Genomic DNA, 22,266 nt, shown 5'->3' with positions numbered 1-22,266 from the left:
CTTATTAGTGTAGATTTAGAGAAGTTTCATTATTAGCCTGTAAAAATAATCGTTGACATTAGGATTCTACCTAGAAAGGCCTCATGACTGGCAGTCACATACTTCCTCAGAGGCATTTTACCCTTCCTATATGTACTTCTTGGCCAGTAAGTGATGGAAACATATATGTCCTTATTGCCAAAGTATGTTCCAGTTACTGGAAAGAGTAATAAAGTGGGATAAACAATATAATGGATTCATATTACACATAAAACTTTCCAGGTCCTTCTGCCCTTCTCCAAAATACTGTTAACATGCACAAATATCTCTAAATGTTTATGAGAGACAGAAATAAAATGATTCAGTATTATACTACTCTACTTTCCAGATTAATTCCCCTAAATATCTCAGGTATCTCTAATATTAGGCAGAAAGACAAAAAAACCAAGCCCCTTCCAGATACAGCATAAGCTAAAGGGTAGAAAATTGCATATCTTCCAACAGCAGCAACAATTCTCTTTTATATTTCTCTTTTACTTCAGCCTATCCTAACAGGTTCTATAAATCTAGTTTTCTATATTATACCAGCTTTCACCCTAAAAAAAAAAAAATAGTTCTGATTTGCATTAAGCAGTTCACTCAACACAAAATCACTCAATTCCATTTGTTCAGTATTGATTTTTACCTCAAAAACTTCTTCATCCAGAATCCTGGTTCCAAAGACAGTGATGCCATTGGTGTCCACAACTGTTTTGTCACTTCTTTCAAGTGGTTTTGTTGTTTTTTTGTTACAGTCAACAATCATTGTAACACTTTTTTTCTCCACACTGATAGCTACTCGATGCCACCTATTAAAAAGAAAGCAACATAATTCTACTGTAATTTATGTTTTTAAAACTAGGTCATTGTTGCCTTATCTAGTTTATTACAGATTTCTGCAACATCGAGTCACAGATAAAATTTTAAATGTCTTCATTTATCTCCTTCTTTCATACATACGCAAATGTACACAATGTTTTGTCTATGCACTACGTAACTTCTGTCCCTTAGTACAAAGGAATCCGACCCATAGCTCATTGTGAATATCCTATATAAGAGGAAGCTGAAGATGACCTTCTCTGAAGTTTTACCCAGAGAACATCAGTAAACTCAATTGAAGTGAGGGCACTATTTACATTTTATTAGACTGAATGATCTGACTGCAGGTTTTTATTAATATGTTCGATTTTCCAAATTACTTAAGGAATCACTTGTGCAAATATATTTAAGTCAGCAGCTTGTTTTCATAGTTATTTCCATTTTACTATTTGTTCTGTGATCTATCACCAAAATTTTACAGTGTTCTTTTGCTTATTTGAATGTATCCCATAGCTATAGAGATCTTTCAAAGCTGTACAACAGTTCCAACACAGATGCTTTTCCAGATACATATACTTAGAAAAGCTTGCCAATATTCCTGCAAGAATACCTTTGCCTACATAAATATTCACCAAAAAGTGAAAGTAGTGATTCAGAATACTGACAAATTATTTTAAAGACATCTGAGAATTAAGTTTTGTACCATTTGTCCAACTAGGTGCTTCAGGAAACTTAATTATCATGACAGACCACATTAATTTAGTGAGCCTTCCTGCTATGACAACTTAAATATGTAAGAGCAAGAGCAGGCCACTCTGTAATGTAATATGGAGAAAAGCATCAAAGAATCTTTGATAGACCAGGGCATAAAGTGTCAAAGTACGTCATATTAGTGACTGGTAAGAGGAAGGCTGGAATCAAATTATTTTAGTTGGCATTTATGGCCCTGAGGTTGTCTAAATCAGAGAGACAGCTTAGATCAGTGTTACAAAGAACTTCTGTATGTCAAAAGGGACACCTCGAAGCTAATGGAATCTGACTGCTAAACAGCATCACTGAGCCAGAACCCTAATTCCATGTTTTCTCTGGAACGCGGTTAAACATTATCATTATAAAAGCAAACTGTCTATGCATCCTTAGGCACATTACACTGTTTATGCTTTTTAAATATATCTCATTTTGAGATGAAGATTGTTGTCCTAGATCCTTCATAAAATAGCTGAGTCAAAAGAAAATTGTTGGTATATCTTTTGAAAGCATGTAGAAGCTGAAAGCACAAAATCACAGTTCACTGTGCATAAGATTAACTCCAGTTGATTTAGAAGTTGTATAGTCTCACTGCAGGAAGTTGTACCAAACCAAATTCATTTTGATTTCTTAATTTTTATCAGTTTCTCAACATTTTGGGTGAAATTCTCAATTCCATGTCAAATCTTTGTCATTTAGAGGAAGTCAATGCCAAAAAAAAGTTTCCTACTTTGTTTTATCACTCCTTCTGCTACAGAAATGTATCAGGCTTAGATTTCATAGTATAATTCCATTCTCTGGTAATATAAGGGCTAGAAGACAATGATATTTTTCTTTTTTTATCCTTTATTTCTTTATAAATATATTTCATTACAGTTGAATTTTTGCCCTTTCTTCTCTACCAATTTGTTTTCTTTTGCTTTAATAAAAAATATATTCTATGTATCTCTGGAGACTGTGGCTGCTGGAGACTACAGCACAATACATAAAAAGCCTTCAAAAGAATGAATATCCTTTTACAAGCACTAGAATGACATTCCCAGAGAATGACTGTTTGTCTACAAAGCTAAGTTAGGTACAAAAAATTAAAAACTGCATTAATAACACAATAGTTGTTTGAGATTAATTGCCTTTATTGAGGCACTTGCAGCACTTAGGAATAATTGTTCAGCTTATTCTTCCCCAATTTCCTTATATATAGACATCCCAAACTATTTTATTTATCTGCTGGTTTTGTTCAGAATAGGGGAAATTCTATGCTGTCTTGTCAACTTGTCTTCACTCTGCCTATCACTTTCAAATGGGAAAAATAGCTCTTCTATTGGGACTATTCCCCAAGTCCTTTTCAAAACAGAGTTTCTTTCTGTATTGCACAGGAAGAATCTTTATCCATTTAGTTCTCATGTGTTTAACTTCTATGACTATTTCTTTACTCTTGATTTATATACATGGCAAATAAAAAAGGTGGTTTGGCTTTATTTGTAGTTGTATGCACCATCTGAAGCTAGAACTGTATTCTGCTGCAAAGGTTCTCTGTTTTTTGTACCACAGCTGTCCAGCTAGCTGGAAATTGTGTTACTGATGTATTTAAGTATTTAAAATATCTATTTGTAAAGACCATAATCACCTATACAGTGGTCTGTGGTATTATTTTTCATCTTAAAATTTTACACTTACTTGCCATCAGCAATGTTGACTGTTCTAAAAAGAGGATAGTCTTCTGGGGCAGGTTTGCCATTTTGGTCTTCAAACAGGAAGACAGGGGATCTACCAACTTCAACACCTACTTGCTGAATTCCTTGCTCATTGTAGACAGACAGAAGAAAGGACTGGATACCCTTTTTGGGTTTTACTGTCATTAATATCGAAAAATCTTCTGGAAAATCTCCACCTGTAAACAAAGTGACGTATACACAGTTACAAATTGAGAAAAGATGATACCATTCTCTAAAGGTTTGCATTTTTCTATAAGCACAGAGGGTCCTGCACCCAAACTACTAGGGGTTTTTAATTCTCAAAAATGAATACATAAAAAATGACACTACAAAATTTTAACTATTTTTTTCTTTCTGGTCTCACTTTAATTCCTGAAAGATATACCTTAATGGTTCTTATAAACATAACTTGTAAATCCATCATGAGTTTCTGTAATAATACAATATATGCAAGAACAATGATAGTTTCACATTCATTTTTTTTTCTACTCATATTCTTTTTAGCAATCTTCTAATTTAAAACTATGCACTGCAATTTCTCGCAACAAAGTAAGTATCCATATTATAGCTAGTATGTTCCAAGGTACTTCCATTTCCCTTGACAAACACTTGTTTTATTTCTTTCTCACAATATATATATTTGAGAATTTCTGGAATAATGTTGTGTATAACACTGAAAAAATACATAACTAGTTTTATTTAATAGGATCTTTAGGCAAAAATCAAAGAACATTTCATTTTCATTTATTCCCTGATGCTTTCTCTTTGAAGTAGAGATTATATATAAATCATTGTTCTAGCCTTTACGACTAAAAATAAACAAAATTAAAAGTGGATATAGCTTGTTTATAAAAGAAGGACTGAAGTTTTTACTCAGTACTGCTCCTGTTGAATCTGGTGATAAATCTGCATTTTACTTGATGTGAAAGTCCCTTCCGCTTAATACAAATGAAGTGTAAGACAGATTCTAGAATTCAGAATATACATCGGATCCGTGTGGCTTCAGCTGAATTTGACATGCAAAAAATAGAGGAATTAGACTCTAATTATAGTGTTGGCAATAATATAACTGCAACTTTGTGTGCATGAGAGTGGGTACGATGTTCTTAAACATTTTAATAACATACAATAAGTTTTAATAAAATAATGTTACATTTTTGTAATGAATAACAGCACATAAGACTTGAACATCAAAAGTTGATTTAGGAATTGATTCTTTAATGGAGAATATGAACCAGCAGTGTGCCCAGGTGGCCAAGGAGGCCAATAGCATCCTGGCTTGTATCCAAAACAGTGTGGCCAGCAGGAGAAGGGACATGATCGTCCCCCTGTGCTCATCACTGCTGAGGCTGCACCTCAAATACCATGTTCAGTTTTGGGCCACTCACTGCAGGAGGGACATAGAGGTGCTGGAGCGCGTCCAGAGATGGGCAATGAGGCTGGTGAAGGGTCTAGAGAACAAGTCTTACTGAGGAATGGTTGAGGGAACTGGGGTTGTTTAGTCTGGAGAAAAGAAGGCTCAGGGGAGACCTTTACTGCTCCCTACAACTAGCTGAAAAGAGGCTGTAGTAAGGGGGGTGTCAGTCTCTACTCCCAGATAACTAGCAACAAGACAAGAGGAAACAGACTGAAGTTATGCCAGGGGAGGTTTACATTGGATGTTAGGAAAAAATTCTTCACTGAAACGGTGGTCAAGCATTGGAACAGGCTGCCCAGGGAAGTGGTGGAGTAACCATCCCTGGAGGTAATTAAAAATGGGTAGATGGGGTCCTGAGCAACATGATTTAGTGATGTCTAAATTGCCAGTCCTGATGATCTCAAAGGTCTTTTCCAACCTAAATGGTTCTAGAACTCTATGAAAAAACAGACATAGAACTCTATGAAAAAATATGACAAAACAGGTCTTGCGGGAGAACTCTTTCAGGATACTAGAGTCTTCCATGAAGACAAGATATTGATGGCATTAACTCTTCAGTTACAATATGAAAACAAAACCCATAAAATCTTCACTGCTTTTTAAACTACATACTACTTTCTAAAACAGAAAATCCCTAGTCTTACACTTACTATATTGTCTGCTGCAATGTTGTTTCATGTGCTTTCTACCATACTTATGACTGTTTTTGGAGAAGACTGTTGAAACACTCAAGTAATATAGGCAGCTTTAGGGCTTCTTTTGACATCTTACTTTGAAGGGATCAAAGCTCAATAAATAGCAACATATCATTTACTCTGCTGAGCCTTTGGTCAAGCTTTTGAATGACAAAGCAAAACTGCTGGTTTACATATTAAACTAAACTGTATGTTATACCTTTCAACATCAGAGTAAACAAATGACCAAAAAAAAAAAAAAAAAGAAAAAGAAAGAGAAAATATGACTGTCAACAAAGGCCAAAGAAATGCTTTGAAAAGCACTGAACAACTGACCTGCCAGCACTGTTAATCTGAACACAATATGTTCAAAATGCTTAAGGCAGGTGACACTAATTCAGCTAGTCTGGGCAAGTGCTCTTCAAACGGATAATATCCTATAAAAAAACCACCTGAGAGCTTTCTAAGAAAGGTGGCTGAAAATGAGTCATGTGCCTCAGTTCAGTGGTTTCTGTTATCACTGCTATGACATAATATTCCCAAATATTTTTTCTTGTATCTACATTGTGTAATTATAAGTAAATTTCCTCCAAACACAGTTTTGATTGAAAAAGTAAAAAAAAAATAATTAACGACACTAATGTAAAATTTTATGTATTGCTATGTATATATAGTACTTGGACACATTTCTGGAATAGTTATCAAAGTCTTCTCAACTAATTTCTATTTATTGGTATGGCTCTATTTTAACAATAACCAAAAGTAAAAATTGCAGGGAAAATTGCTAGAACAAACTTTGTATGTATCTGGGTTGCCATTCCTGTCATTCCTATATGCTTTTGTAAAAGACAACTAAGAACATATAAACAAACAGTACAACAAAAATCTAAGCAGTTATCTTTACAATTATATAATGCGTTCCAGTGCAGTGAAATCAATGCCTGTTATATTCTAGGCAGCTGGTAAATATCGTTAGATCAGTTTTTAAAAGATGGATATATTGATGCTCCCAGCTTTTGCCATACATATCTCCCCTTGAGCTACAGTAGCTAAAAGATACCTATACTTCCTGATGAGTCATAAAAGTCAGATTAACACAAGCATATGATGCATTACAACTTGCACTGTTTAGCTAAAATTATGTCTCACAACTCAGTCTTGGATATTTTCTGTTGTCTTTCCACTACTATAGAGCACTAAGAAAAAGCGACATGATCACTCAAATATCTCCAAGAATAATCTCTGAAAAATAATAATTTCTTGTGGTGGGGAGGGGATGCCTATTTCACAAGATTCCAAAGGAAGTAGTTACCATAATCATCTCCAAAAACTTGTTCCTAGGTTCTTTACTGAAGTAGAGGACAGCATGACACTTTCCTGCGTTAAAGCAAAGATTTATGGTGGCTTCTTTTTATACTGTGATTGAGCAATGCTTTTTATTTGTCTCCTGCACACAGAAGTGTTGCAACAGATTGGTAAAATCAAGCAAACTCATTCCAGTTGTCCAGCAGAAACTGAAAGCATTAATAAGAAGGGTACCTAAATTAAGGCAAAGTCTATAGAAACATACGTGTCAGCCAGCAACACAAGGTACTTATTTGTTCTGGCATTCAAGAATCATATGAACAGTTATTACTGCAGCTGCCAGATCTCCTCTTTATGCTACAATTTGATTCATGAATAAGTACAAGTCAATCCAAGCTCTCAGACTTCCAGCTCCAGGCTCTTAGGTTTTGATTTAGCAGAAGGTGCTTGTACTGTTCTAAACTTTAAAAAATACCAGTGATTCCAAGTCAGTTTAATATTCTTACCAGTTGTATTTAAATGCTCATTTAAAGTTTTTGTTGTACCACTTGGCTTCAGTGACACATATTGTAAAACTCAGGATATGAAGGTGCCGACTTAATTACACTGTCCAACCCGTGCAATCATTCAATACGATGGATTATTTTTGCATTTTTTAAAGAAAGAGCAGCCCATATTTTTTTAACCTTACTTAGGTGAAGTAATAATTAACTATATACATGAACACCAGCAGGACATGTAGACTGTAATGTGCCATTTAGTGAGTAATATATTCAGCTGGATAGCTCTATTACTATGTGTATCTTTGTCGAGAGGATATATTAAAAACTGAAGAACTGTGTTAAAAAACAGTATAAACATGATATCTGTAGTGAATTTTATTTTGATCTTCCATGAATAAAAAAGTAAACTGATGGGTTAGGTGAGCATGTAGGTTATCCTCAAACTATGTATAGCTGTTTCCCATGCTGCTCTGGGAATGCGGGAATGCATTATTACTATAAATAATCTGTATTTCCCCCCTTTAATAGATCTTGGATGATATCTATATGATTTCTACTTTGAAAGACAAAAAAGAAAGTATTTTTCTTTGCCAACATCGAATCTGTATGTTTATAGACAGACTTGTTCAAACTATGCATGATATATCAAAGCAGAAAAAATTAGGTGTTCCATGATTTTGGTTTTTAATACTCATCATTTTCCTCAAGAGTTTGCGTCAAGAGACAAGTGAGAGAAAAATAATGGAATAAAGATCTCTTCTCAACATGCAAAGTATATTTTCCAAAACATGATTATTTCATTTCAGAGAAATTTGAGAGAAGATAGAATCACATTACCTGTTATCCACAACTATCCTTGTTTAGTTTCCCAAATTCCCAGATATTCTTAGGTAATTCTTAACAGATGGTACTTCTGAGACTGATTTTTGCAGTGGCCAACCACAACTAATTTTTACCACTGCAGCATTACTCCAGGAAGTATTGCTTTTAAATGGACTACTGAAACTGAAGGTAACTTCCCACAGCTAGCAAATAAGCTTTCCATCAGATTGCATCATGACAGAACAGGTAAAATGACTTACAGGCCAATTCTGCCAGTGACATATAATTTGATGAAGAGCTTTATAACTGAAGCCAATAAAAACTGATTCATTCAGTGGATAAAGGATATGTCCTAGCATTTGTAGGCAGGCCCAGCTCTAGGGGTAACAGAAGTGTTTTGGTACTGGTGATAGACTACATGCTGTGCTTTAGATACCATAAAAAACATAGGCAGTAAGATAGTTTACCAAAGTAATAGCTTTCTGACAATCTTACCTGGGTACAGCTGCTTTGTTGGGGCACTTAGCTGAGCAGATTTTGAAACTCTGTAGGCAACATCTGATCCTTTTGAATCCCTTCTGTTTGTGCAAAATCCTGCTGTTCTTGATACTCCTTCTGGTGAATTGTGAAATTCTAACGCTTTTAGCACATCAACAGGTTCAGCTGACAGAGGAAAAAAACCAATAAAGTTACTCGTCTTGCATCTCTACAGTATGAAGCCTCTAAAAAGGATAATTTCATTGCAACAGCATATGTATAATCATAGCAGTAGCTGCTTCCTATTTTGAATTATTGCAAATTACTCCTACACTAGAATACTATTTTAACAGGACTCTTCATTTTTAAATATATGAGTTCATCCCATCCAATGTAATTGTTACGATCAGATTTTCAAACTACTTGACTACAAACTGAAAATCACTGTTTCCCAGATGCAAAGAATCTTGGTAATTGAAACGTACAACACATTCTTTTAATGAGTAATTTCTAAGAAATGGAGCTAAGAAGTTATTTTAAAACTTTACACAAAAGTTTCAGAAGCATTGAGCTGCTAATAATCTGCTATCAGAAACTCTTCCATTGCTAACATGATATTATATTCTGATTACATATGACTGCTTTGTCAGACACAAAGTGATAAGGAAGAAGCTAATCTTGTTTCTCATCCAGTTGGAGAAACAAAAACATATCTGCTTTGCCTGCAAGGAGCGAATGGACTGAATCACAATTATTCTCTATTTCCAAGTTAAAATTCAAATGAACTCGCTTTGTACTTTAGAACTCAGGTACAATCAGGTTGCATTTATGCTCACATCCAACAATTTAAAGTTGAAATCCCGAGCTGCTTCTGCACTGATAGATACAAAGTTATTTTTATATATATAGCCTTAATCTACAAATATTACATACTTATAATACATATATTACAATATATATAACATATACAAAGCCTTAATCTATAAAAAATCACCATGGCAGAAAGGCTAAGTATTGAATGGACAAGCACTTCAGCAGAGGCAGTGAGAGAACATGGTATGCTTGCTGCATATCTTTTCTCAGAAAAAAAACCAAGGTATTCATTCTCATACTCCCTACAGATCATTAGCTTCACTAATTTATTTCTTTGAGTGAAAACAGGATTTCAACAATCCATTTTTTAACTGGGACTATTCTGCCTTTTTTATGATGGCAAACTTGTAATCACATTTGGAAAGACAAAGTTTTACATGACTTTTACTGTTAAAGCTGAGAAATGTGTTTGGTTAATCTGACGATTCTTCATGTCTTTGAACTGCACTGTGGCATTAACTATAGCTAATTAATTCTTTGTTATCATTAATTTCATGTATCAACAAATATAAACTTAAGGCCCAAAATTCATTGTGTGTGAATATTCAACTATTTGAATAACTATTTGCAAACAACAAGAGTGTTAAAACACAGGCAAAGTGATATTCTAATTACAGTCACTGATGGTACATCTGTACCTTCTTTTCTTACTATTTGTACAGTTCTAGGCAGTATTACTAATTTTTTGTCACTGTAGTATCTCAGAAGTCACTTTAGTATATTCACTATCAAAGTTTAACTAGTTCATCTTATTTATCTCCTGGCATTGCCAAATACAAAGAACTCAACTTTGCGGTTAAGCCTATTTTTTAATAACACCATGGATATAATGTATTTTCTGTAGGTATTACACACAAGTTACTATCATACTGAAGGAAGTCACCTTTTTTCTGGTAATCAATGGCTATTTTTGCAGTACCTATAATAATTTGAATCAACAAAGTAATACAGAACCAGTCACTGGAAATATTAGTAAAAATTCCAAGTCACTATATAAGTCAACCACTGCTACATTCCTTTTTCCTTTGCTCTCTTCTATAATTTGTACCAGATTCTTCATTATTTTTTAGAATAATGCCTGTTCTTTGCTTGGCTGACTGGGAGAGTATTCACCCATAAACAAGATTATTCCTTACTCCCTGCTAGTTTTGCTGCTAAAAACCGTCCAGACAAGAAACAGAATAATAGAACAATCTTCAAACCACAAATTCCAAATAATAAGAACATTTAATTAACAGTCCATAGAAGACATTATTTCTGCAAACTGTGCTTCACAAAATGTAAACAGCAAACAGACTAGTCAGTTTAAAAGGATTTCAAGAAGTGTAACTTGCCATAGAAACAACTTATATGAAATTATGCAAAAAAGGTAATTATTCTATATCCAAAGATAACATGACTGACTTACTAAATACTTACAGATCACAAGTAACAGAAACTGCTTCCCTAATTTATGTAAAAGACGTCAGACAGCCAGTTTGACCAACAGTTAAAAAGTAAATAAATCCTTTAGGCGTCTTTAGATAAACCAGGCAGGAATGGATAAGTTTTAATATGCTTCTTTACAGAGATTTGCTTTTGATATAAACCAACATATCATTCAGTCTGTGAAATAAACAGACTGATTTTGTGCCTGTTCCTCATAAGTGTTCTTGCAAGATTTTTGTGTGTGTCATTATTTAACCTGGGCTCAACTCTCATCAAATGCACACATTAGGATGCAGCCAATCCTATATTTTAGCTAGGAGGATGCTGGCCTGGAAGTCTCCTCACAGTTATTATTGCCATCTTACAGCTGAAAACAGGGCTCACTATGTATAGCACTTCTTCCCTACAGCCTTGCATAGGGCTACCTTATATTGGGGTTTCCAGAGAAACACCCTCTTTTTGCTAGTGGAAATTTTGTCTCAGTGAATTTCAGGTTTTCTTCACATTTTCTGGAACTATGGCAACCTAGTTGGAGCCAGTGTTCAGTAATCCTGATGAGGCTGCCATGACATTAGTCTTAAAATTCTTTATGAGCTCTCTGTGTAGGTTCAGATGATCTACTCAATGCCTCTACAGAAAGCACCAGACACAGTTGCTCTCAATATGCCACAAAGCACACGTGTAGGAATCCAGTCAAAAATAAACAGCTCTTGAAAAACCGCAGCACTTAGATCCTAACTGGTTAGAGTTAACCTGTTTGAAGAATAAAGGATGATGGAGAAGCCCGCGCACACCCAACATTAGCCTGCTTAGAAATCAGGGAAAGACAAAGTCAGGGAAAAGCATAGTCTGGAAGCTATCAGGTGAAACTGTGGCTTCTTTCTGCCAGTTTCTGTAGGCTCTGCAGTGCCCAGTGTCACTGTATTCTGGGAGCTTCAGCTCTTCCTGATAACTGCCTCTTCTCTAGCATTCTGCTCCCATGCAGTTTCTGGGAATGGTAAGAAATAGCCAGAAACTACACTGGTGCTAAGGCCATGCACTTTGCCTGTTTGCATGGTCCACAAATTAAGATTACATCTTATATTTATATGGGACAACATTAATGTAACCCATACATTGGCAAATCTATGGTCTCTCACAAGAACTTCCTTTACAGTGTGCCTAAAGCAGGTTAGTTAAATGATTTTTCCTTCTAGGCTATTTTCCTTAGAAAGCTTTCTCATAAGAGAAGTAAAGAAAACTGCAAATTAACAATATATTATTTAATGCTTTTGTATGCTTCCAATGCGGTGCTAAGATTTAAGATGATAAGGAGATAACCAATAAGCATCAAACAGCTCTGTTCACCAGTTCTTGGGGTGCAGTTAATTCTTATGAAACTCAGACATCAGCTTTGAAAACTCAATTCTGCCACGGCAAATTTGACAAAATGTGAGATCCAGAACCTGAAAGTGGGTTCCTTAACGCAGATGTTTACGGCCACACTGCTCCGCTGCTTGAAGGCCACCTCCTGCAGGCAAGCTGAACAAAGCCACAAGATAACCTTTTGAAAAGAAGTCTGTGTTCATTGGGGGAAGCCTGCATTTTTCAGATTAAGCTCTCCTGAGTTTCAAACAGCAGTCAGAAAGCAAGTTGCTACTGTGTTACTTTCTCACTGATAGAAAAACCAACTGCAGGGGATCAACCTTTTCACTTAATATTATAATGCAAAATTCAACAGCATGTGTCCCTGTTTCAAAAAAGTTCAGAGACATGCAACTTTCACTGACTCTAACAGACTATACAGTAGTGTCCAGAGAGGTAGTGTTTAAAAGTGCTTGGATTTCTGCAATGGCAAAGGAGAATTTTTCAAAAATCCTATTTTAGAAGGCAGAATTGCATGAGATGGAAAACTGAGTGTCCTAGTACCTTTCAAGATACCAAACTATTAATCACTTAGCTCCAGCATAAGTTCCTGGTTTTCACAAATAAAGAAAGTAAAGCACACACAAAAATTAGTGGCGTAACATCTCAAGACCTGAAATAACTTGTAATTTGCAATATTTAAAATTGTAGAACCAAATTCTGGTCTTCATTACTGTGGTATGTCTGAAGTACATCCATTCACTCAACGAGCTTGCCATATTTATAGTGGTATGGATAAGAACATTTGTCCCAGAACATTTCATATTAAATATAACTTCAAACCCATATTTAGTCTTCTTTTGCTTTCCTTTTAGCTTTCTTCCATCTGAACTAAGTAAGAACCTTAAGGGGGGGGGGCGGGGGGGGGGGAAGACAGATTGACAGAAATATAAAAATCTTCTAAACTGCTTTAAATTCTACTAAAATAAGTGTCAAATCATGTTAACTAAAAGAAGAAATAACACACCCCCAACTTTTGTCAGCCTATCTCTGCTGGAAATTAAAAGGATTCAGTGGAGTTTGGTAGTTGTAAACTGGATGCTAGATCACATTTTCACACTGTCAGGACAGAATATCGGGAGTGAATTATATGAGGGAAATTTCATGTGTTTCCTTTTTGTTTGGAGAGGAAAATAATGCATATAAAAACCTGCTTCCAATTTTAGGTAGCATTTTCAAGCTGGACTTCCTATATATACAATGATACATCTATTTTAAAGGCCATGACAATGCATTCTAGTCAATGAATTAATAAAAACGTATTCTAAAAAATATAATGCAATTATAGATTGAAAAAGAACCTCTGTGAAAATCTAGGCTACATTTTCGTCATATATTCACAATTAAAAATATCATAGCTTTCATTTCATTCCACATTTGCTAAATTGAAATAAAATCTGTAATATATCATTCCTATTAATATTGATACGACATATATGGATCAAATTCTGATGCCTTTATATAGCATTATACCTAACAACTATTGCCATTGTTCAATGTGACGACTTCTGGAGTTAAGTAGAAGCTGTGAAAACAGCAGATTCATTTATGATACATTATCATGTCATAAACAGCAACTATTATACAAGATCAGAGGACTTGCTTCCTTCACTTTGACTTCCTAATACATTTGAGCTGGAATCTGTTACATAATATGGGTCTCCTTTTCTCTTGGTGGAAACTGTCTGCGGAGGAGGTTCCCAGGTACCGTAACATTGTGGTTTAACACCAGCCATCTACTAAGTACCATGCAGCTGCTTGCTCACACCCCTTACTCCCCCAGCCCGTGGTGGGATGGGGAGGAGAATCAGAAAGAAGTAAAACCTATTGATTTAGATAAGAACAGTTTAATAATTGAAATAAAATAACAATAACAACAACAATGATAATAATGAAGAGGAGAGGGAGAGAGAGGAGAGAGACAAATAAAACCCAAGGAGTAAAAAAACCAAGTGATGCACAACACAATTGCTCACCACCTGCTGACAGATGCCTAGCCAAGCCCCGAGCAGCAATCAGCGGCCCCCAGGTCTATGCCCTGTGGTATGGAGTATCCCTTCGGCTAGTTTGGGTCAGCTGCCCTGGCTGCGTCCCCTCCCAACTTCTTGTATATCTGCTCACTGGCAGAGGATGGGAAACTTGAAAGTCCTTGGTTTAGAGTAAGCACTACCCAACAACAACAAAAACCATCAGTGTGTTATCAACATTATTCCTGTACTAAATGCAAAACACAGCACTGTACCAGCTACTAGGAAGAAAATTAACTCTATCCCAGCTGAAACCATGACACATAACAATACAGGTTATGGTATCAGAGAAACAAGGGACTGAGAAACTGTACAACAATGCAGAAACTAAAGCCCTTTGGACACACAGTCTGTGCTGACGACTTATTCAAGATATGACATCAAGCCTCCTTAAGGATGACTTCAGTTTTCAGTATGAATGCTTAGCATTTCCACATCGCTTTATGGGAATGCTTCTTGTAGCCAACCACATAACCCTAGATAAAAGGATACACATTACAAGACAGTGACAAGTTTTATCAGATGCAAGAAAATTTGCACTGGAATGGTCAGGTCTGGTTCATAACATTTAGATTTATTTAAATGCAGATGGTAATTAAAGTAACGGTATTTAATCATGCCTTCTTAGTTTATAAAGTAGGTATCCTGTCTGTAACAGAGATCATGGCAAACAATATCTTAGTGATAGGCAAAATTTCTCGTTTGTGCTTCAGCAGCCACCATTAAAATTCTGCATTGTGACAAAGCCCATCTAACCCTGCAACAGCAAACTGTACAAAAAAAAAAAAAAAAAAGTGGATCAACAGAGCATCTAATGCCAGCAATGTTGTCCTTGGAATTAGACCAGCAGCAATTGTTTGGGGAAAAAAGGGGTAAAAACTATACATATTACCTTTCTAGCTACAATCATGTTGTAAGGTTAATTGTCTTTATTTTAACAATTTTGCATTTATGAGAATGTTTTGATTTACAACAGATGCTTTTTTACAATTTTCTAGCTACTGAACAACTGCAGCAATGATCCAAACCCATAAGAAGTTCTCCATATAGGCTTACTTAAATCACATAGGTTTAAGCCCGCAGTGAGTGACATTAATGTAAATGCTAGGCATTAAAATGTTAGGCCATTAACACACACTGAAAATAGAGCTTTATTGTTTCACGTAGGTAGAATGTTCCATCCTCTGTCGCTCTAAGCAGTTAATGTGTATGTGTCAATAAACTTACACTTCGAAATATGAAACACTTGAGCTCCTGTTTCTTAGAATACATATCAGCTTCCACTCACAGTATCTTACTAGCAATTTAAGTCTGTTGCTGTCACAAATCAGTTGACAAATTCTGTGTCAGATGCATTTCATTGATAGAAAATGACCTGGACACTATTACTAGAAATGTTTTTTATTTGCAGAAGAAAAAAATTTCTGCATACTTGTGAGTGTTTCCTCTGAAATTCTTTTTAACCTATATAGGCTAATTGGTTATCAGGTTTCTAACCCATCTTTCCTACATAAAGCTGTATTGAGGAGCAGTTTATTGGGTCAGTTCCATGAGTGGCTGCAATTCTCTACTACTGTGGATCTCACTCAGCATTTCAGGTCTTAGATCTTTAGAGGTAAAGCACCCAGAGTGATCCTATCACAGATGCATGTAGTGGTCCTCAGTACACTTGGAATACATACAGATGGAAAAGATATTATTCATTGAACTGGAAGCTCCTTTGAGTGAATTTGATTATTCCTTAAGAGATAACAAAGGAAGTCAAGAATGGACAGCTTTCTTCTGTAGAAGAATTTTCTTCTATACAGAACAGGCTGTACAGAACTTAGAAGCTACAGTGAGAAATGAATACAGCCCTGAAGCTTTTTTAGATAGGCTATACCAAACTTGACATCTATTCTCTTTCTATGAGCTATACAGCAAAGCATTTTTGGATGCAATTAAAGGTGCTGGTGCCCAAGGACTAAATATTTCATGACAGACATTTACTGAAGATAGGGTATACAGCAGAAACAATCACGTGCATTTTCAGAAGGAAGGATTTTGCTGTCAGTCCTCAAAGTGAAACTCTCCAGGGCTGACAGGAAAAGGTGGTGGCAATTTCTGGCTGCAAAATTCATTCCTGTAAAAAATTGTTCAGGGGATGACTCATTTAGAACAAAATATTTTTCTTTTTGTTCAAATGCCTAATAAAGCCTAGAAGTTGAAATCCTATTATATTTAGATTTTGGTGTTGTAACTCCTGGGTCTTAGTCTCTTAATTTTATGAGAGCGAGCTCAGGCACAATGAGCCTTCCCTATTTAAAAGCTACATTGACCTACATAATTTACAAGATGATCCCAGATTGCATGCTGGGGGACATACTTCAAATGCAAATAACTGAAGGGGAAAAAGAAAAAGAGCCAGTATTCTTTACTTTACAGATATGCTGAAGCAAACAGAGTGTGTAACTTCACTATACTAGTAATACCTTTGGCAACTGTGGCTTTTCCTTCTTTAGGTATAGTAAACAGTATTTTTATAATAAACATTATTATATATTTTTCAGATATAATAAACATATAACTTCTTGAGTTATCATAATTCTTCAGCAATTACCTTCTTTTAATCTATGTGAAAGTGAAAATTTATCAGCGATGCCTCTGAAAATAGCCTGTAAGAGTTACAATCAATAACTCTTAACGGGTGAGATACAATCCTGGAGCAGAAAAGAACTTAATTTGCCCCAGTAAAAAGAATTATCTGAGAAATTTAGGGAGACTAACGTTTCTAAATTACTATGATTTTACTCCATATTTTTCCATGGAAATATGTTTCATCCTGCCAGTAATATGTTCCAATGGAACTACCACAAAACTAAAATTTAAAGAGTGTTGAAACATTAATCTTCATAGAATCATAGATTCAGAATCATTTAGGTTGGAAAAGACCTTTAAGATCATCAAGTCCAACCGTTAACCCAGGACTGTCAAGTCAACCACTAAACCATGCCTCTAAATAAATGGAGTGATTTTTTTTAAAGTTTAGTGCAGTTTTATTTCACTGTGACAGATCATTCAAAGAGTAGAAGTTGTTACAGTCTGGTAGGCTAAAATATGTGTATTTTGATGGTACTGATGAAGGGACTCATATTTGTGGACAAGACTTTCAAAATAGGCTACCTATGGTTAGATTTCTAAGTATATATTTAAGACTTAAATAGAATGTACTGGCTGCTCCACAGTTTTTTGAAACTATGCTACCTATTAAAGGCATAATAGCCTACAGTTATTTAGTTTATTTACTTAAAATTGTGAATCTTCATAACTAAGTGGTCCTTTAAGGATTCTCCATGCACTCTACAGGTGGGTAAAGATAAAAACTACTGTGATTAAGGTTTCTAACTGACATGCATTAGATGGTCCAAGCCTTAATGAATGTAAGAGGTGAAAATATTTTCATGAACAAGAACTCGTATGAAAGGGTAACTGGTCTTCAGTATCTTCTGTTGTCCTCTCAGAACAGTGCTGTCAGGCCAGAAAAAGGGAGAAATGTTTTTCTTTCAAAACCAGTCTTAAATACAGATTGTGTCAAAGTTCCTCTACATAGGTTTATTTTAGCTACCATTTGTCAAGCTGTTTTCAGTAGTTGTCCTACTGTGAAACCTGATAACTTTTCCCCTCCTTGCATTCCTTCTCCTAGATTATTAGTCTAGCTTCTGGTTCTATCAACAGTTAGCAAGCAGTTCAGTTTACTAGCTAGACCTAAGTTTGCTAGGGCAGAAAGATTAATAAATGCTGCCACTTCACCAAATTATCAATAAGGAAGCCTTTACTACAGCGTTAGAATCTGGGTTTGTTAAACTGTTAGGTTGTTGACCCATCTATTACAAGAAATCTGTGCTACTTCTAATCTGGTATGGATACTTTTGTTCTTATTTTTACCTTTATACACTTTTACTTATTGTGGGCAGGTATGATGGATATCTTTTAAAAACAGAAACACATACAATTATTATCTATACTTATTAATTCACTGTGTTCTTCATCTGTTAAGCATTAATACAGGAGCAGAACATCCCAAAGCAGGAATTCAGAAGCATGTTATGCCCAAAATGCTTCACTGAGCTTCCCAGTTCTTAGAAAGGACTCCATTACCTTCCCACTGCAGACTAGTTTCTGCATCCCAAGCAATGATTCCCTGCACTTCTGCCATAGGTGTCTAAGCAACAGCACAGGATCAGACACTCTGTCCTTCACATGTCCTACTAGCTAGCTCTCAGCAGATCTGCACTTCCTCACAGGCTTTTGGGGTTGGCAATTTGAGAATCACCTACCTCCCAGCTCTCTACTGAGAGCCCAGACATGTAACAGAAGGCTGTTCTGGGAAAAACCAACAAAAGCATTGGTTCTGCAATGTCCTTTGTGAAGGTTCCAATACTCTTCGTAGATGTCAACCAAAGGACTTTACAGAACTGGATAAAATGAACTCTGTTTTGTGGGCTGCAAATCTGAGTTACAGAGCATCTTCCAGGTACATAAATGAAACCAATTAAGCTGCCTAAAGTAATTACATAGTACTTGTGCAAATCAAGCTGTTTTTTTCCTAGGCACCTAAATATAAATTTATGAGATTCACTGAATATATTTTGCCTATGTATATATTTGTAGAGACACTTCAAGATTGCTTTAGCTGTTAAAATTTTTCCTACATATCAGCTTTTAGATGAATTATGTAATTGGGATCGTGACTGGTGATGTTTTTAGAAAAAGGTGTTATTGCAGTGCTTTCATATTTAATGATTACAAGAACTAGAGATTATCCAGATGCATACAGGAATGCTTTAAATGGCCTATGATTGACTATTTCCCCAACACAGGGCTTGTATGAAACTGCTCAGAACTGGCTACTTCTGTTTCTACACCAGTTATTTGGAAAATTTTCATTGACTTCCTATGCTGCAAAATCCACTAAATACATAATAGTATTTCAATAAAGACAGTCTGTGCATATATGGGATGCATTTTTGATACTAGCTACTAACTATATCTCTTTTTAAAGACCAATCTCTAACAGTTATACAGTAAAAAAAGAAAAATAAACATAAACCCACTTAAACACCATATTGAAACATTCAGATCTTTAATAAGGTTAGCTTGCAAGGCTTGTTTATTTACTGAAAATATTCAGCAAAAAATGAGAACAGTTATTTCTAGGTTTTGTTAGGTTGCACAATTCTGGAGTATAACGCAGGTTTTAGGACTGACATTTCATATTTGCTTTATATACTTCACCACAAAATGTGACTCTTATGACTTAAAACCTTCTTTGAGACTAGATAGCTTGCACTTTTACCACTTGTTCAGCAATACTGACCACAATCAAGCACTAACAACCTGATCCTGATTCCACAAAACGTTTCACTTGTTACTCACAAAATATTGGGATAGTTCATCATCTGGTGCAGACCTGTACTGATCTATCAGTTTACAATATTTTAACATCTGTCTCAATACTCTGTGGAGTTATTCCTATTTCACACCACAGCAGATGATGCCAGAAATGCAGTTCAAGTGCCTAACTATGTTGAGACCTCTGCTAAAGATTCCAAAAGTTCTTTTTGTACAGACAGTGGAGACAGTACTTCCAGCTGTGAAAATCAGCAAAACAAGTATTAAATTCTTGGAGTATCCTGTTTCTATTACCATATCAAAAAAAGACACAGTCTAAAAATGGTCACTGCCACAGGAAGAGACAAGGTGTTTCCTCAGCAATTAAACATGAAAGAAATTGATCCCACTTAAAAAGCTGTCAATCACAGTATTCAGAAATAATCCCAAAAGATTTCAAAAATGCCTTCTAATAAATGGGAGTTTTCAAATGTAGAACATTTGTACATTTTTCAGCTATAAGGAAAAAAAAAGCAAAACACTGCTAAAGACAAGATTTACAAACTGTGCCATTTAAAGTAACCCTATTTAATTTGATGAACAACTAAATCATTTTTTTAAAGTCATACAACTAAAAACTTTCAGCATACTTTCACTGATGTCAAAGGTATTATCTCCCTTTTGAAAGCAATGCAAGGAAATCAGACCCAATTCTGTATCCTGCTGATATTAGCAGGAATTCCACTTAAGCAGACAGCAAGGCTGTAAACCCTTGAATTTTTTCTTTATTAAAATATTACAATTTAATAACCTATTGGATTACTATGAACATTTGAGAAAAAAGACAGGTAAGGGACAGTGTAGGTAAAACAGACTACAGTAAAACTTTAATAATATGACCATAATTTAACTCATAACTAATATACTAAGTTGATTTGTATTATAGGCAAAGCTTATCTGCCAGTGAGATTCATAGAGGGATCAAGATCTTCATTATTTCAGTCATATTTTATAATACACCTTTTAATTTGCTTTGCAGCAATCACTCTGCTTCTATATATCAGCTCCGCCAAATAATATTTCACATACTGTATGCATTAACGCTTTGACATACAGTGAAGTCCCAGACCCAGAATTTACAAGTTTTTACAACCCCTTACGTGTGATAATGTGCTAAAAGCAATTTAAAGTCCTGCCAGATTCTAGTACTATTGTAATAACCAAGTCGACAATTAATCCTTACATTTACAGTGTGTAAACTTGGTATTTAATAGTGAGTTGTACAGTTATAAGCCCTTGCAACAGGCATGTGTGTTCACCTAATTCCTTTTAAGCCACTGTTCTCTATTGTGCCCATCCAGAGGGCAAATCTTTATCACTGCATGAGACTTCACATTCTCAGGACATCAGAGATTTCTCCCAAGCTCTGCTTAATTTATTCCCCCCTATTATCAACAAATACTCAGAACAACGATAAATTAACCAATGCTGGGAGGATTTTTTCTGAAAAGAAGCAGAGCGCTCTACAGAGAAAAGAAAAGCAACTTCTTAATCTTGCTGGCAGATGGAAACCCTACTGTTCACCACTGTACAAAACAAATCCGGGAGAGACATAATTGCTCCAGTGTGTTTTAGGTATAACTTCACTTCAGTAGTAATGTCATGGCTCTCATTATGCTGCAGCCTTGTTAGAATTAAGGGCCCTGTTTGGAGGAGACCAAATAACTTTGGGCAAGACAGTTGTAAAACTGAGTATGACAGCTCCTTTCCTACATTTTACAGCTGCAATAGTAAACCAATTTTACCAACAATTATTTTGGTTTGGGGTTTTTTGGGGTGTTTTGGTTTTTTGTGTTTTTTTGGTTTGTTTGGGTTTTTTTTTTTGTTGTTTAATAAGCAATCAGAAAGCACCATAGCACCAGGAAAGGTTTTATACCAAAGATTTTTTTCAAGTGACATTCCAGGAATAGGTGCTAGGCACAGAGATTACTTCAACCCAAAACCACTGAATATTTGTGGGTATTCTATATGTACTTATATACAGCTACATTTGTTAAGATATACACAAAACTGAAGTTGCGAAACTTCTTTTCTGCAGAGCTAGTAAATAGACAGTTTCCTGCAGCCTGAATAGTCCTTTCCGGGATCCTTGTGAAGTGTCCTAAATTAAATGTAAAGGTTCACGCTCTGGAGAATCTACAACACATACCAGTCATTTTTCTGTGTCAGATGTATGCTGCTGAAGTTGAAATAATTATTTTACCTTAGAAACAATAATAAAAAAAAATGCCTACATTATATAGAAAAACAGACACATGCAGGTCTCTCTTGCATTATACTGGGAAGACTGGACCATTTCACCTGCTGATCCCTGGGACTCAGAAAAAATTCAGCTAGGACCACTAGCTGAATCTAGTGAAATTGCCCTTTGATTTAATGACTTTTGCTCAATTTGTAAATATTTATCTGAGAACCCCCTGTATATTCTTTTTCAACCTTAAAAGTGAGTTGATCAGTTGGAATCAAATGTGCTTTACATCACCAACAGTTCTGAGAAATTATTCCTTTACTAGTTTAAAACACCTTTTTGTACAGGTTTAGACTAGCCAGACACATTAAACAGTTGTCATTCAAGAAACGGATCCTTATCTCCCCAGTGTAACTTAC

The 22,266-nt window shown here is 35.4% G+C and overlaps 1 protein-coding gene across 4 annotated transcripts in view; it reads right to left on the bottom strand.

Annotated features, from left to right (window-relative positions):
* COL11A1 (collagen type XI alpha 1 chain) overlaps positions 1-22,266 on the bottom strand; it is a 160,305-nt gene that overhangs the window by 134,313 nt on the left and 3,726 nt on the right. For all 4 annotated transcript variants that reach the window (XM_014287417.3, XM_027798171.2, XM_027798170.2 and 1 more), the window contains exons 2-4: positions 8,516-8,683; positions 3,262-3,475; positions 665-827 (exon numbers count right to left, since the gene is read on the bottom strand). In XM_014287417.3, the coding sequence (XP_014142892.2) occupies positions 665-827; positions 3,262-3,475; positions 8,516-8,683 (545 nt within the window). The remainder of the gene's footprint in view (positions 1-664; positions 828-3,261; positions 3,476-8,515; positions 8,684-22,266) is intronic.

Source organism: Falco cherrug, chromosome 12 (genome assembly GCF_023634085.1).
Source record: "Falco cherrug isolate bFalChe1 chromosome 12, bFalChe1.pri, whole genome shotgun sequence".
Lineage (NCBI taxonomy): Eukaryota > Metazoa > Chordata > Aves > Falconiformes > Falconidae > Falco > Falco cherrug.
Note: the sequence above shows the minus strand (reverse complement) of the source record. Positions and strands in the feature narration are given on the sequence as shown.